The sequence below is a fragment of the Phyllostomus discolor genome, chromosome 12 (assembly GCF_004126475.2).
Source record: "Phyllostomus discolor isolate MPI-MPIP mPhyDis1 chromosome 12, mPhyDis1.pri.v3, whole genome shotgun sequence".
Lineage (NCBI taxonomy): Eukaryota > Metazoa > Chordata > Mammalia > Chiroptera > Phyllostomidae > Phyllostomus > Phyllostomus discolor.
This window is the reverse complement of record NC_040914.2, coordinates 15393603-15406390: the sequence shown is the minus strand read 5'-3', so window position 1 is coordinate 15406390 and position 12788 is coordinate 15393603. Positions and strand designations below refer to the sequence as shown.

The window sequence follows — 12788 nt, the reverse complement described above, 5'->3', positions numbered from 1 at the left end:
TCTGGGAGCCATGCACCCACCATTTCTGAAGTGACCTGGAACCAGACTTTTTTTTTTTGTCCAACAGTGAGAATGGCCCTGGGGCTGCGAGTGTATTGGGGCCTCTTGTTGGGTTTTTACCTGTCTCCCTACCTGTGCTCCCGGCGTCTCTCCATTGCCTTTGAATGTCTCCCTGTTCCATTCTCACGGTCGTCTGGGTCTCTGATATCTCCTCACCGCCCCCAGCCCAGCTGTGCGGGTCGCGCTCTGGATGCCCGGCCAGCGTGCCCGCGGCCCCTTTAAGGCGGGCCCCGCCTCTGCGCCCAAGGTCCCCTTAAGGCCGGCCCGGCCCGCGCCCAGTCTCTCCTCTGCGGGGAGCAGCTTCCGTCCAGGGACGCGGGCCCGGGCTGCGTCCCCTCCAGGCCGCGTGCGCTATGGCGGGCACCGCGCTGAGGGTCGCGGGGCGGCAGCTTAGCCAGCACAGCGGGGCTGGAGCCCGCGTCCTCCTGCGGCAGGTGAGAGCTGGCGGGGCCGGGAGCGGGATCCCGGGCCCTGCGCGGCTGCAGGGGCCGAAGACCTGCGTCCTTTAAGTCCGGAGAGATCGGGGAGCCCCCGGGCTGGAGGCCGGATTCTTGGGTTCTTCACAGAAGAGGGCGCTGGGGACTTACTAGACCGCGGGGACTCCTCGGTCCCGATGAAGGTGCTGGGGCCCCAGACTCCTGACTCCGGGGAAGGAAGTGCCTGGCGGTTCTGCCTCTGGCTCTTAGCGCGAGAGTCCAGCCGAGGCCGGGACTCCCAGGTCCCCCGTGAGTGGGTCTGGTTCTGCGCCCTCACCTGCCTCCCCCCTCCCCGCGCCCCTCCCCAGATGTTTGAGCCCAAGAGCTGCACCTACACGTACCTCCTGGGGGACAGAGAGTCCCGAGAGGCCATTCTGATCGACCCGGTTCTGGAGACCGCGCCTCGGGACGCCCAGTTGGTCAAGGAGCTGGGGCTGCGGCTGCTGTACGCTGGTCAGTCCGGGCAGGACTCCTGGTGGAGGGAGGCGGACGTGGGGCTGGGAATCCTGCGTGCCCTCCCCCCACCCCCATGCCTTCCCCGCACCCCGTGCCCTCCTGGACCTGGCCTCCTCTCTCTCCCAGTGAACACCCACTGCCACGCCGACCACATTACAGGCTCGGGGCTGCTCCGGTCCCTACTCCCTGGCTGCCAGTCTGTCATCTCCCGCCTCAGTGGGGCCCAGGCGGACATACACATAGAGGATGGACAGTCCATCCACTTCGGGCGCTTCGTGAGTTGGGTGTTGGGTCTTCCAGAGGGTGGTGGCCTGGACTGGACTTGGGCTCAAGGGACGAGGAGGCTGGGGGCCTGGGTTCCTCAGTCCTGGGGTAGGAGAGGCCTCAGGCCTGGGTTCCTGACCCCTGAACTTTTGGTGCCTAGGAGAAGGATGCTAGTAACCCAGGCTGCTTACTAGGGCAAGAGGCTCTCGGGAGGTGTGTTGCTGGCCAAGCCCTTTAAGTAAACAGCACTTACGCAGTTTCCTACAGTTTTGGGGTGGCTCCTTTGGCCTGGCATCTCCATAAAAGTTGATTGGGGGCTGGAATGCCAAGACCAGGGCTGAGGGAGAGACCCAGCCCTGTCTTCTGAGAGCCACTGTTGGAGGAAGTAACATCCTGTTGCCCAGGGCCAGGACTGGGCTAGGCCCTGAGGCACCTAGGGTGCAGCATTTAAGGAGGTGCTCACTCTCCAGGCCAGCACCTTCCCGTGACCTTGCCTCCTTAAATGTTGCTACCTAGGCACTGTCTTGCCTCACCCTGGCCCCAGCCCCGCTATTGCCTCACACTGGAACGGTCTGTAGGTTCCTACCTGCCTTTCCGTTCTTTTGCCACAAGCATAATCAGCTGGTTTCTGGCCAGAATTTCAACCCAGGGCAATGCAGAGGGGTGGGCAGGACAGGACGCTGGGAGGAGGTGCCCTCAGAGAGAGAGGTGGCAGGGCTTTTTCTGACCAGAGTTGCTAAAGAGGTAGAGAGTTCGGCTGACATCAGGGCCATGATGTCAGGTGACAGGGTTTTGCTAAATGGAGATAGTCTGAGCCCGAGCATTTAGCTGAAATGAGGGCTGTGTGGGAGGGATCAGAGGGTTTTGCTCCAATGGTTACGGCCTCTTTATTTCAAGCCTTTTCTTCCAAAAGCAGAAAAACAACATGCATTGTGCATTTATGGAAACAGTACACAGCATTCAGGTGCTAACATGCATTTCTTGGGGGTCAGAAGCCTTAGGAGAGTTAGAAATGGTCAGATCCTGGGTCCAGCTGAGCTCATTGTGAAACTGAATGAGTGATGGTTCCGGTGAATGAGTGTTGAAGGGTTTAGCTGTGGTGTATTTAGTTTCAGTGTTTGCTTTTTGAAACAATTTTATTGACTGAATTCATAAACCATCCAATGCACCCATTTAAAGGGTACGATTCAGTGACTTTAGTATATTTGCAGAGTTATGCAATCACAATTAATTTTTGAATATTTTCGTCACTCTAAGGGGAAACCCCACACCCCTTAGCTGTCTCCCCAGCTCCTCTTCCTTCCATCCCTACAGCCTTAGGCAGCCACTGATCTACCTTCTGGCCAGAGATTTGCCTCTTCTGGACGTTTCATAAAAATGGACTCATACAGTATGTGGCCTTTTGTGTCTGGCTCCTGTCCCTGATCATAATGTTTTTGAGGATCGCCTTTGTAGCATGTTATCAATGTGTGATTGCTTTTTATTGCTAAATAATACTCCATTATTTGAGTATACTACATTTGATTTATCTGTTCATTATTCGATAGACATTTGAGTTGTCTCCATTTTGTGGCTATTTGGGATAATGCTGCCGTGAATGTTCATGTTCAAGTTTTTGTGTGGACACGTGTTTTCATTTTCCTGGGGTGCATACCTCGGATGGAATGGCTGGATCGTGTGGTGACTCTGTATTTAACAGTTTGAGGAAAGGCCAGGCTGCTATCCAAAGTGGCTGCACCATCTTTTGTTCCCGCCAGCAGGGGATGAGGGCTTCAGTTCATCCACATCCTTGCCAACCCTGGTTACTATCTATCCTTATGAATATTCAGCGTTTTGTTTGTTTGTTTGTTTGTTTTTAAAAACTACCTTTTTTTTAGATTTTATTTATTAATTTTTAGGGAGGGAAGGGGGGAGAGAGAGAGAGAGAGAGAGAGAGAGAGAGAGAGAGAGGGAGAGGGAGGGAGAGGGAGAGAGAGAGAGAGGGAGAGAGAGGGAGAGAGAGAGAGAGAGACATCAATGTGCGGTTGCTGGGGGTTATGGCCTGCAACCCAGGAATGTACCCTGGCTGGGAGCGTTTTGTTTGTTTTTCACCCGAGTTCTTTATAAACCATTGGAAACATTGTTTTTCTCTCCCTTGTTTTCTTCCCCACACTTTTTACAATTGAATTGTAATGTACATGTAATATGGTACAAAGTGCACATATTGTACATATGCAGCTTGATAAACTTTTACACGTTTACACTTGAGTAGCTACACCCAGATTCAGATAAACAACATGCCCAGCACCCAGAAGGCTTCCTTGTCCCTCTTTCTGACCATTGACACCCTGCCAAACAATCATTCTTCTGTCTTTTCTTTTTTTTAAAGGAGATTACAAGAGGGCATGAGAAGACATTAATAGTAAGAGACATGGTCTTTATTTTAAAGATTTTATTTATTTATTTTTAGAGAGGGAAGGGAGAGAGGAAGAGAGAGAGAGAGAGAGAGAGAAACATCAATGTGTGGTTGCTGGGGGCCATGGCCTGCAACCCAGGCATGTACCCTGACTGGGAATGGAACCTGTGACACTTTGGTTCGCAGCCCGTGCTCAATCCACTGAGCTACGCCAGCCAGGGCTATATCTTTTCTAAAATATTTTTTAAATTTTTATTTTTTAGAGAGGGGAAGGGAAGGAGAAAGAGAGGGGAGAAGCATCAATGTGTGAGAGATATATTGATCGGTTGCCTCTTGCAGGCACCTAACTGGCAACCTGGACTGCGACCCAGGCATGCGCCCTGACTGGGAATCGAACCAGCAACCCTCTGGTTCACAGGCCAATGTGCAATCCACTGAGCCACACCAGCCAGGGCTCTTCTGACTTAATCTTAGATAAGTTCTGCACCTTATATCCAGAAATCATACAGTGTGTACTCTTTCATGTCTGGCCTTTTTCACTGTACATGATGTTAGATATGGTTGTAATTCTTTCCTTTTGTTGCTATATAGCAGGGATTGACAAACTTTTTCTGTGAAGGACCAGATAGGAAACAACTTTTAAAAATATTTCATTTATTGCCGTGGCTGGTGTGGCTCAGTGGATTAAGCGCTGGCCTGCAAATCAAAGGGTCACGGGTTTGATTCTCATCCAGGACACATGCCTGGATTGCCACCAGGTCCCCAGTAGGGGGCACGTGAGAGGCAACTACACATTGATGTTACTCTCCGTCTCTTTCTCCCTTCTCCTCTCTCTAAAAATAAATAAAATCTTTAGCCCTGGCTGGTGTAGCTCAGTGGATTGAGCATGGGCCAGTGAACCAAAGGGTCTCTGGTTTGATTACCTGTAAGAGCACATGCCTGGATTGTGGGCCAGGTACCCAGTAGGGGTTGTGTGAGAGGCAGCCCTTCTCTTCTCCTCTGTCTATAAAAATAAGTAAAATCTTTTTTTTAAAGATTTTATTTATTTATTTTTAGAGAGGGGAAGGGAGGGAGAAAGAGAGAGAGAGAGAATCAATGTGTGGTTGCCTCTCACATAGCCCCCACTGGGACGTGGCCTGCAACCCAGGCATGTGCCCTGACTGGGAATTGAACCTGTGACACTTTGGTTCGCAGCCTGTGCTCAATCCACTGAGTTACGTCAGCCAGGGCAAAATAAGTAAAATCTTTAAAAAAAATAAAGATTTCATTTATTTATTCTTAAAGAGAGGGGAAGGGAGGGAGAAAGAGAGGGAGAGAAACATCAACTGGCTGCCTTTCACACATGCCCCAAACCTCTGACAGGGATCGGTCAGCAATCCAGGCATGTGCCCTGACCAGGAATTGAACTTGGGACCTTTCACGTTGCAGGATGACACCCAATCCAACACATGGGTCAGGGTGTTAGTAAATGTTTTTTGGTTTGCAGGTCATAGGGTCTCTGTTGTAACTACTCAATTACAGTAGTAATTGAGTGTGAAAGCAGCCAGAGAGGATGGTGTGAAAGCAGCCAGAGAGGATGCATAAATGGATAAGCATGGCTGTGTTCCAATACAACTTTATTTATGGCCACCAGAATGTTAATTTCAGTAATTTTCACGTGTCATGAAATAATCATTCTTACTTTGATTTCTCTTTCACCCATGAAAAAGTGTAAGAAGCATTCTTAGCTCTCAGGCCTTACAAGGGCAGGCAGCAGGCCCAATTTAGTACACCAGTCATAGCTTACCAACCTCGATGTAGAGCATCTTGTTCTGTGAATTTATCACAATCCATCCATTTGTCTTTTGCTGGCTGATTCCAGTTTTGGGCTATTACGAATAACACTACTATGAAAATTCCTGTGAAAATCTCTTGGTCGAGATTACCCTCAATTCCAGGGAGTGGACTTGCTGGGTCACAGAACTGATGTATGTTTAACTATAGTAGAAACTACCCGACAGTTTTTTGAATTTTATACTCATATATTTTATACTCAGAGTGGGTCAAATTTGGATGGTTTCATTGTGGCATGAATTTTCTGTTTTAATAAGCAGCCATAGAGACTTGAACATTTTATCACCCATGAGGAGATTTAGGAAGTTAGTCTTTCCTGTTAAATGTGTTGGTTGTTATACATGTTCCTTGAAGACCCTTCCTCTTTTTTCCCCATCATCCTTCTCCTTTTTCACCCCTCCCCTCTGGTTACTGTCAGTTTGCTCTTTATTTTGAGAAGGGTACTTCTCAAGACTCCAATTTCCCAGGTCCCATTTTCGAGATTCTGGTTTAATTGATCATCATATGCTCTACAAAAGGATTTCTGTACTTCCTCCTATTTCAAATTCAGTATTTCAATTGTGGAACAAATCTTTTATCCCTCAATATTTTTATTTATTTTATTTTAATTTTTAAAGATTTTATTACTTTTAGAGAGAGGGGAAGGGAAAGAGGGAGAGCAACATTAAAGTGTGTTTGCCTCTCAGTTGCCCCTACTGGGGATCTGGTCTGCAACCCAGGCATGTACCCTAACTGGTAATCGAACCAGTGACCCTTTGGTTTGAAGGCTCATGTTCAATCCACAGAGCTACACCAGCTAGGGCACCCCAATATTTTTTTAAATTTTCAAGCATACAAACAAGTTGAAAAAAACTGCAGCATACACCTTGTATATCCATCCATCACTTCATCTTATTTTGTTTCCACAAAAGAAAGAAGGTTTGGCTGATGAAAGTTCAAAGTATTTTGCTACAATGGAAAATTATATTTTGGGTTTTGGGTTGAGAGGGAATAGAAAAAATGCATGGTAATACCAAGATTAAATACTTTGGAATAATGGAGCAAAAAAAAAAACAAAAAAAAACCAAAAACCAAACAAACACTTGGGGACAGAAAGGTAAAGAAACTAGGAGCTTATTTGCCACCAGGGGGCAGTGTGGGCTGTGGGAACTGCAAGGTGAGAGAGCTGCAGGTTTGCACTGATCCCTTTAGTCTGGCAGAAGTAAGATCATTAGGGTAATAATTTCTTTTCCGATATTTGCTTCTTTTAATTGAGTGTGGGGATTTAAATAATGATGAGCTCCCTGGGCTGGAATTTTTGTGTCCAGGTTTTGTGTGGTATTTTGGGTTTTTTGTTAGGGGAGGGGGAGGAGGGAGGGGAGAGAGAGCGAAACATTAGTCAGCCTCTCTCACACGACCCCGACCCGGGACTCAATCGCAACCCAGGCATACACCCCGGAAGGCAACCCTACCCTTTGCTGGACGTTGCCCAACCACCTGAGCCACACTGGCCAGGGCATGTCCAGGATTCTTAATGGCAGTCTTAGAAGTGGCTTTGGAGATCAGAAAGTGGTCGTTTGAGATGACAGACCCTGATGGATTGCCCTCTAACATAGCTGTATGAGTTGTATCCACATCCCAGGAAATGTAAGGCCTTTCCTCAAACACCCTGAGTGACTGACAGTTGCCAATCTGGTGGGTAGATAATAAAGATTTTTAAATTTAACTCTCACCGTTTCCTCCTTCCTTTTAAGGGAGGTTGAACATCTATCTTTTCAGATTTTTTTTGGCCATTTGTTTTCTCTCCCATGAAATACCTGTTTTGTTTTGTTTTTCTTTTGCCCATTTTCTTTTGTGAGTTCTTCGGAGCTTTTTTTAAAAAAAGATTTTATTTATTTATTTTTAGACAGAGGGGAAGGGAGGGAGCAAGAGAGGGAGAGAAACATCAGTGTGTGGTTGCCTCTTGTACACCCCCTACTGGGGACCTGGCCCACAACCCAGGCATGTGCCCTGACTGGGAATCGAACCAGTGACCCTTTGGTTCACAGGCTGATGCTCAATCCACTGAGCCACACCAGCCAGGGAGGAGTTGTTTATGTATTATGGCTGTTCACACTTTATAATAGTTACTTATACATGCTGCTAATTAATACTGTCTCTGAGGTTTTTTCTGTCTTTTAACTCTGATTTTGTACTTTTCTATAATGAAGTTAAACTATGTGCCCACAGTTGTCACTGTTTTCCCTTATCACCTTTGAACTTTTCTATTATTCTTAGAAAAAGCTTTTCTACCTCAAGGTTTTAAATAATTTTATTTATTTATTATTGATTTGACAGAGAGAGAGAGACAGAAACACTGATTTGTTGTTCCACTTATTTATGATTCTTGTATATGCCTTGATAGGGATCAAACCCACAACCTTGGTGTGTCAGGATGCTGCTCTGACCAACTGAGCCACCTGGCCAGGGCCCTTTTCTATCTCAAGATATAGTTTCCTCTGTATTTATATCTAGAATTTTAATGCTTTTTATGTTTAGATCTGTAGTGTATCCTGAATTTTGTGTTTTATTTCTAATTATAAAGTTACATGTTCATTGTATCTTTTAAAAAGGGATGATACAGGAAAATTTTAAACAAAATATATATTTTGCCCTGGCTGGTCTGGCTTAGTGGATTGAGCAATAGCCTGTGAACCGGAGGGTTACCAGTTCAACTCCTAGTCAGGGCACATGCCTGGGTTTCGGCCCAGGTCCCCAGTAGCAGGTGCGTGAGAGGCAACCACACATTGATGTTTTTCTCTCCCTCCCTTCCCTTCTCTCTAAAAATAAATAAAATCTTTAGAAAAATAAAAATAAATAAAAAAGAACAGAATATGTATTTAGAGTTAATGAATACATTTTATAAAAGGTGACATTGTGCAGGTGGCTTTGTAACGTGCTTTTTTGCACTTACTGGATATTAAACATATTTTCGTGTCATTAGGTATTTGTATATCATCATTAAATTTTATTTTAATGATAATTTTTAAGGACTACTTAGTATTTTATAGTTATATTAGTATGCTCATGTTTTTCTTATTGATTTGCAGGATCTGTTTGCTTAGGAAGTATGCTAACCACCATGTGGTACATACCACATTTTTTGGACTATAAGACACAAGCCCCCACTCCCCAAATTTGGGAGGAATAATGGTTGTTAATGCTGCTGTTGAGTTCTGTTTACATTTACATTGGTGGAATATTATGTTTTTATGTTATTAAATATTTTACCACATTTTTTGCTTCAAATTTTTTTTTCTTATTTTCTTCCTCCAAAACCTAGGTGCATCTTGTGGTTCAAAAAATACAGTATGTTATAAATATACGGGATCCCCAGCTTGCTTGCTTCCTTTGAGTTTTGTTTGTGATGTTTTTGTCATTGCAAAACTTTAAGTTGACTTAAAGTCAAACCTTTGATCTTTTCCTTAACGACATTAGGGATCACATTGGAATGTTGTTCTCTAACCAGAGGTTGTATATTCATTTGCACTTTTGTTGCTGTCACAGTTTTATGCTTTTATGTTCTTGCCTTTATTTCACTTGGAGTTTACGCTGAGGTCTGAGCCTGAAAATCTAACTTAGTTTTTACAAAATAGGTTATCTGTTGATAGATGTGACCTGGGGATAGTTTCACTAGGAGGGCAGAGCCATCGGCTTCCTGCTGACCGTCTGTACTTTCCCTCCCTGCCAGGCCTTGGAGACCCGGGCCAGCCCCGGCCACACTCCGGGCTGTGTCACCTTCGTCCTGAGTGATCACAGCATGGCCTTCACTGGAGACGCCCTGCTCATCCGAGGGTGTGGAAGAACGGACTTCCAGCAAGGTCACAGGCCCTGTCCCGCAGCCCGAGACCTTAGTATAGTTATGAGTGTGCCAGGGTTTTAAGTCTCAGCTACAAGAATGAATGAATGAGTGTTAAGCTTTTAGGGGGTCAGGATTAAACTCAAGGTGTTTAGCTGTGGAGTGGGGGTGGAGTTTGATTCAGAGGGTAGCTGATCAGAGAGCAGTTAGATCGAGGAGTTTAGTTGTTAGGGGACAGTTAGGTTCAGGGGGTAGTTCATTATCTATTGCTGTGAAAAAAAATTACCCCAGAACTGAGTGGCTTAAAACAGTGATTAGCATTTATTATCTTACATGGTTTCTGAGAGCTCAGACTCTGGGAGCAGCTTAGCTAGGTGGTGGTTTTGGCTCAAGGTCTCTCAGGAGGTTGCAGTCCAGCTGTGCGGGTGGGCTGCACTCACCTGAAGGCTTGCCTGGGGCTGGAGGCTCCGCTCCCACCAAGGCTCCCCTGCATGGCTGGCAAGCTGGCCCCGGCCGTAGGCAGGAGGTCTCAGCTCCTCTCTGTGGAGCTATTTAAGGGCCGTCACAACCCAGCATCTGTATTCTCCCAAAGGGAATGAGCAAAGAGAGAGAGAGAGCAAGAGACAGGAGCCCTAAGTTTTTAAAAAAGATTTTATTTATTTACTTTTAGAGAGAGGGGAGGGGAGGGAGAAAGAGAGAGAGAGAAACATCTGTATGTGAGAGATACATCCATCTGGTTGCCTCTCACATGCCCCCGACTGGGGACCTGGTCCACAACCCAGGCATGTGCCCTGACTGGGAATCAAACCAGCAACCCTTAGTTTCACAGACTGGTGCTCAATCCACTGAGCCATACTAGCCAGGGCAGGGGCCCTAATTTTTCTTTCTCTCTCTCTCTCTTTTTTAAAGATTTTATTTATTTTTAGAGAGAGGGGAAGGGAGGGAGAAAGAGAGGGAAACATCAGTGTGTGGCTGGCTCTTGAGCACCCCCTCCTGGGAACCTGGCCCACATCCCGGGTATGTGCTCTGACTGGGAATCCAACCAGCAACCCTCTAGTTTGCAGGCTGGATTCTCAATCCACTGAACCACACCAGCCAGGGCCCTAATTTTTCTTAATGACCTGATTTCCTAAATTAAACTCTGTTGTTTCTGCAATATCTTATTTATTAGATACATGTCCCTCAATCCAGGCCACTAAATCAAAGGTGAAGGGAATTAGTGTTAAATTTTGAAGAGTGTCAAAGAGTTTGTTTTAAAACTGCATGAGAGGTTTAGCTGCTGGAGTTGTGGTGGGGGTGGGACTCTGGAGTTCACTGCTAGCAAGTTGTCAGAGTCGGTGGATTGATTGCTAGAGGTCGGTGTTATGTTCCAGGTTTAGCCAGTGGAGGCTCTCAGATTGAGGGATTTCTCTGTGAGAGGGGAGTTTCAGAATCTCGGGGTTTGACTGTCCTTTGAGTGTGAGAGAGAGAGGGAGGGAGAGAGAATGCGGGGTTGGCAGCGGGTTTTCGGGGATTTAGCTGCCTTGCGAGAGGAGGGCTAGGCTGGATGAGAGGGGCAGACAGCCACTGCTGACCTGGCAGGGGGTAGCCAGATCCCCCGGGCGCCTCTTTCTTCCTCTTTCCTCTCTCCTTATCTCTCCATCTCAGTCTCTGTGCTTTTCTCTCCCAGGCTCCTATACTTCCCCGTATGCACTCCCAAAGCAGTCACGAAATGGGAGGGTTCAGGACCCTGGGCTTCCCGTTGGAACCGTGGTGCCGTTCTCCTCCTTGGCCTCATGCCTTCAGCTTCTTACCCTCTAGTCCACAGCCCCTGCCCAGACCCTTTCTCGGCATCTGCAGAGTGAGGGCCAGTTCCTCAGTGCTCCCGTGTCTCGTCTCAACCTCATGTACAGCTGTGCCAAGTGTTTCACCACTCCCCGCTTCTCTGTACGTGCTGTTCCACCTGCCTAGAATACCCTTTCCTCTCCTTCTCTATGTAGATAAAGGGGTACTGGCGGGAAATGAGGGAGAGGGTTCAGCTACCTCCACCCTTTTCTTGAGGGAAGGGGTTAAGGGGCCTTTCTTGTCCTCTTGATCCACTGACCTCTAAGCTTTCCCTCCCCAGGCTGTGCTAAGACCTTGTACCACTCGGTCCACGAAAAGATCTTCACACTTCCAGGAGACTGTCTGATCTACCCTGCTCATGATTACCATGGTGAGGGCTTCCTGGAGGAGGTGTGGGACCTACGTAATTTACTACTATTTGACAGGGAGCACCAAAGTACTGTAATCCTTATGGGGCATGGGACTACAATTCCTAGAAATTCCTCTGGCCCAAATGATCGAGTGCTTATGTGTACTGAGTGTGAATGTGGAAACCATGACTCTGGAATTCCAGAGGGCCTGGGTTTTCCTAGGACCTCTTAATAGAGCTTAGGGAACTGAGAAACTACATTTCCCATACTGCCTATTGAGGAGGGAAAGCAATTTCAGGAACTTTCTGAGAAAAGCCTATTAGTCCCAGGCCAGAGAGGCACCCCAAAGCCTTCTGGGAAGTGTAGTCCTGAGAGGCCGAAGACACTGAACAAGTGGACAATCCTCCCCCTCCCTTGGCCATTAGGGCTGACCGTGTCCACTGTGGAGGAGGAGCGGACTTTGAACCCTCGGCTCACCCTCAGCTGTGAGGAGTTCATCAAGGTCATGGACAACCTGAACTTGCCCAAGCCTAAGCAGATAGGTGAGTATTTGGGGGCCTGGACTCCTGGTCTGAGGATGCAGGGGTTGGGGGCCCAGACTTCTGGTGTGTGGGGTGGGGGTGTGACCCTGGACTCCTGGATCTGAGGGAAGAGGGGGCTCAGGGACAGAACTCCTTTCCTAAAGAAGAGGGCCCTTAGGATTGCTGGGTGCCGTTTAAGCCTGCTGGGGCCCCTCAGCTTCAGCCGTGGTTTCTTCTTTCAGACTTCGCTGTTCCAGCTAACCTGCGCTGTGGCATCCAGACCCCCCCCTTCCTGACGTCATCTCCGTCAGATGCTCGTGTCCATTAAAAATGCAGTAGGGGTGGGGAGGGAAGAGGTGCCATCACTGGAGCCTTTCTCCTCTTCCCCTCCCCTAGCAGTCCTCAAGCCTCTCAAATAAATTTTTTTTTGTTCTGAATCTGACTTCTGTCTGTTTTCTGGGGGAAACCATTGGGCTTTTGGGCTGAGGTGCCTGGGGTTCGTTCTGGTGTCTGGAGATGCCAGACAGCAGGATGGAGAGAAGGTCCAGAGAGCCCAAAGGAGATGTTCTAACTCACATGAGCAGAAGCAAACAGGTGTCTGGGGCAGGGCTTCTTGGCCCCGTGGATGAAAACTTCATGTTGAGTTTGAGTCATTTCCTCCTGAGAGACCCAGGATAAGGTACTTCTGTTCTCCAGGCCTCTTCTGTAAAGTGAAAATAGTAATGTATTCTGATGATCCAGTGAGTTCATATGTGTGAGGTGCTTGGCACACTACCTGCCCGGCAGGATTCC

At 47.5% G+C, this 12788-nt stretch overlaps 1 protein-coding gene across 2 annotated transcripts; it reads left to right on the top strand.

The window, feature by feature from the left end:
• Positions 1-329: 329 nt before the first annotated feature.
• On the top strand, positions 330-12433 carry ETHE1 (ETHE1 persulfide dioxygenase). Of its 2 annotated transcripts, none has more exons than XM_036013023.1 (7): positions 330-494; positions 845-989; positions 1119-1267; positions 9194-9323; positions 11406-11495; positions 11877-12017; positions 12239-12433. In XM_036013023.1, the coding sequence occupies exons 1-7, from the start codon at positions 414-416 to the stop codon at positions 12322-12324; spliced, it is 822 nt and encodes a 273-aa protein (XP_035868916.1). In that variant the 5' UTR covers positions 330-413; the 3' UTR covers positions 12325-12433. The 2 variants fall into 2 exon arrangements, with proteins under 2 accessions (XP_035868916.1, XP_028385361.1); XM_028529560.2 differs by having other exon boundaries at positions 333-494; positions 11901-12017.
• The last annotated feature ends 355 nt before the right edge of the window (positions 12434-12788 follow it).

Excerpts from the sequence above, each read along its gene's own strand:
- ETHE1 (XM_036013023.1), top strand. The coding sequence starts at position 414 with ATGGCGGGCACCGCGCTGAGGGTCGCGGGGCGGCAGCTTAGCCAGCAC. Across the intron at positions 9,324-11,405 it reads AAGAACGGACTTCCAGCAAG|GCTGTGCTAAGACCTTGTAC; the intron begins GTCACAGGCCCT and ends TTCCCTCCCCAG. Across the intron at positions 12,018-12,238 it reads GCCCAAGCCTAAGCAGATAG|ACTTCGCTGTTCCAGCTAAC; the intron begins GTGAGTATTTGG and ends TTCTTCTTTCAG.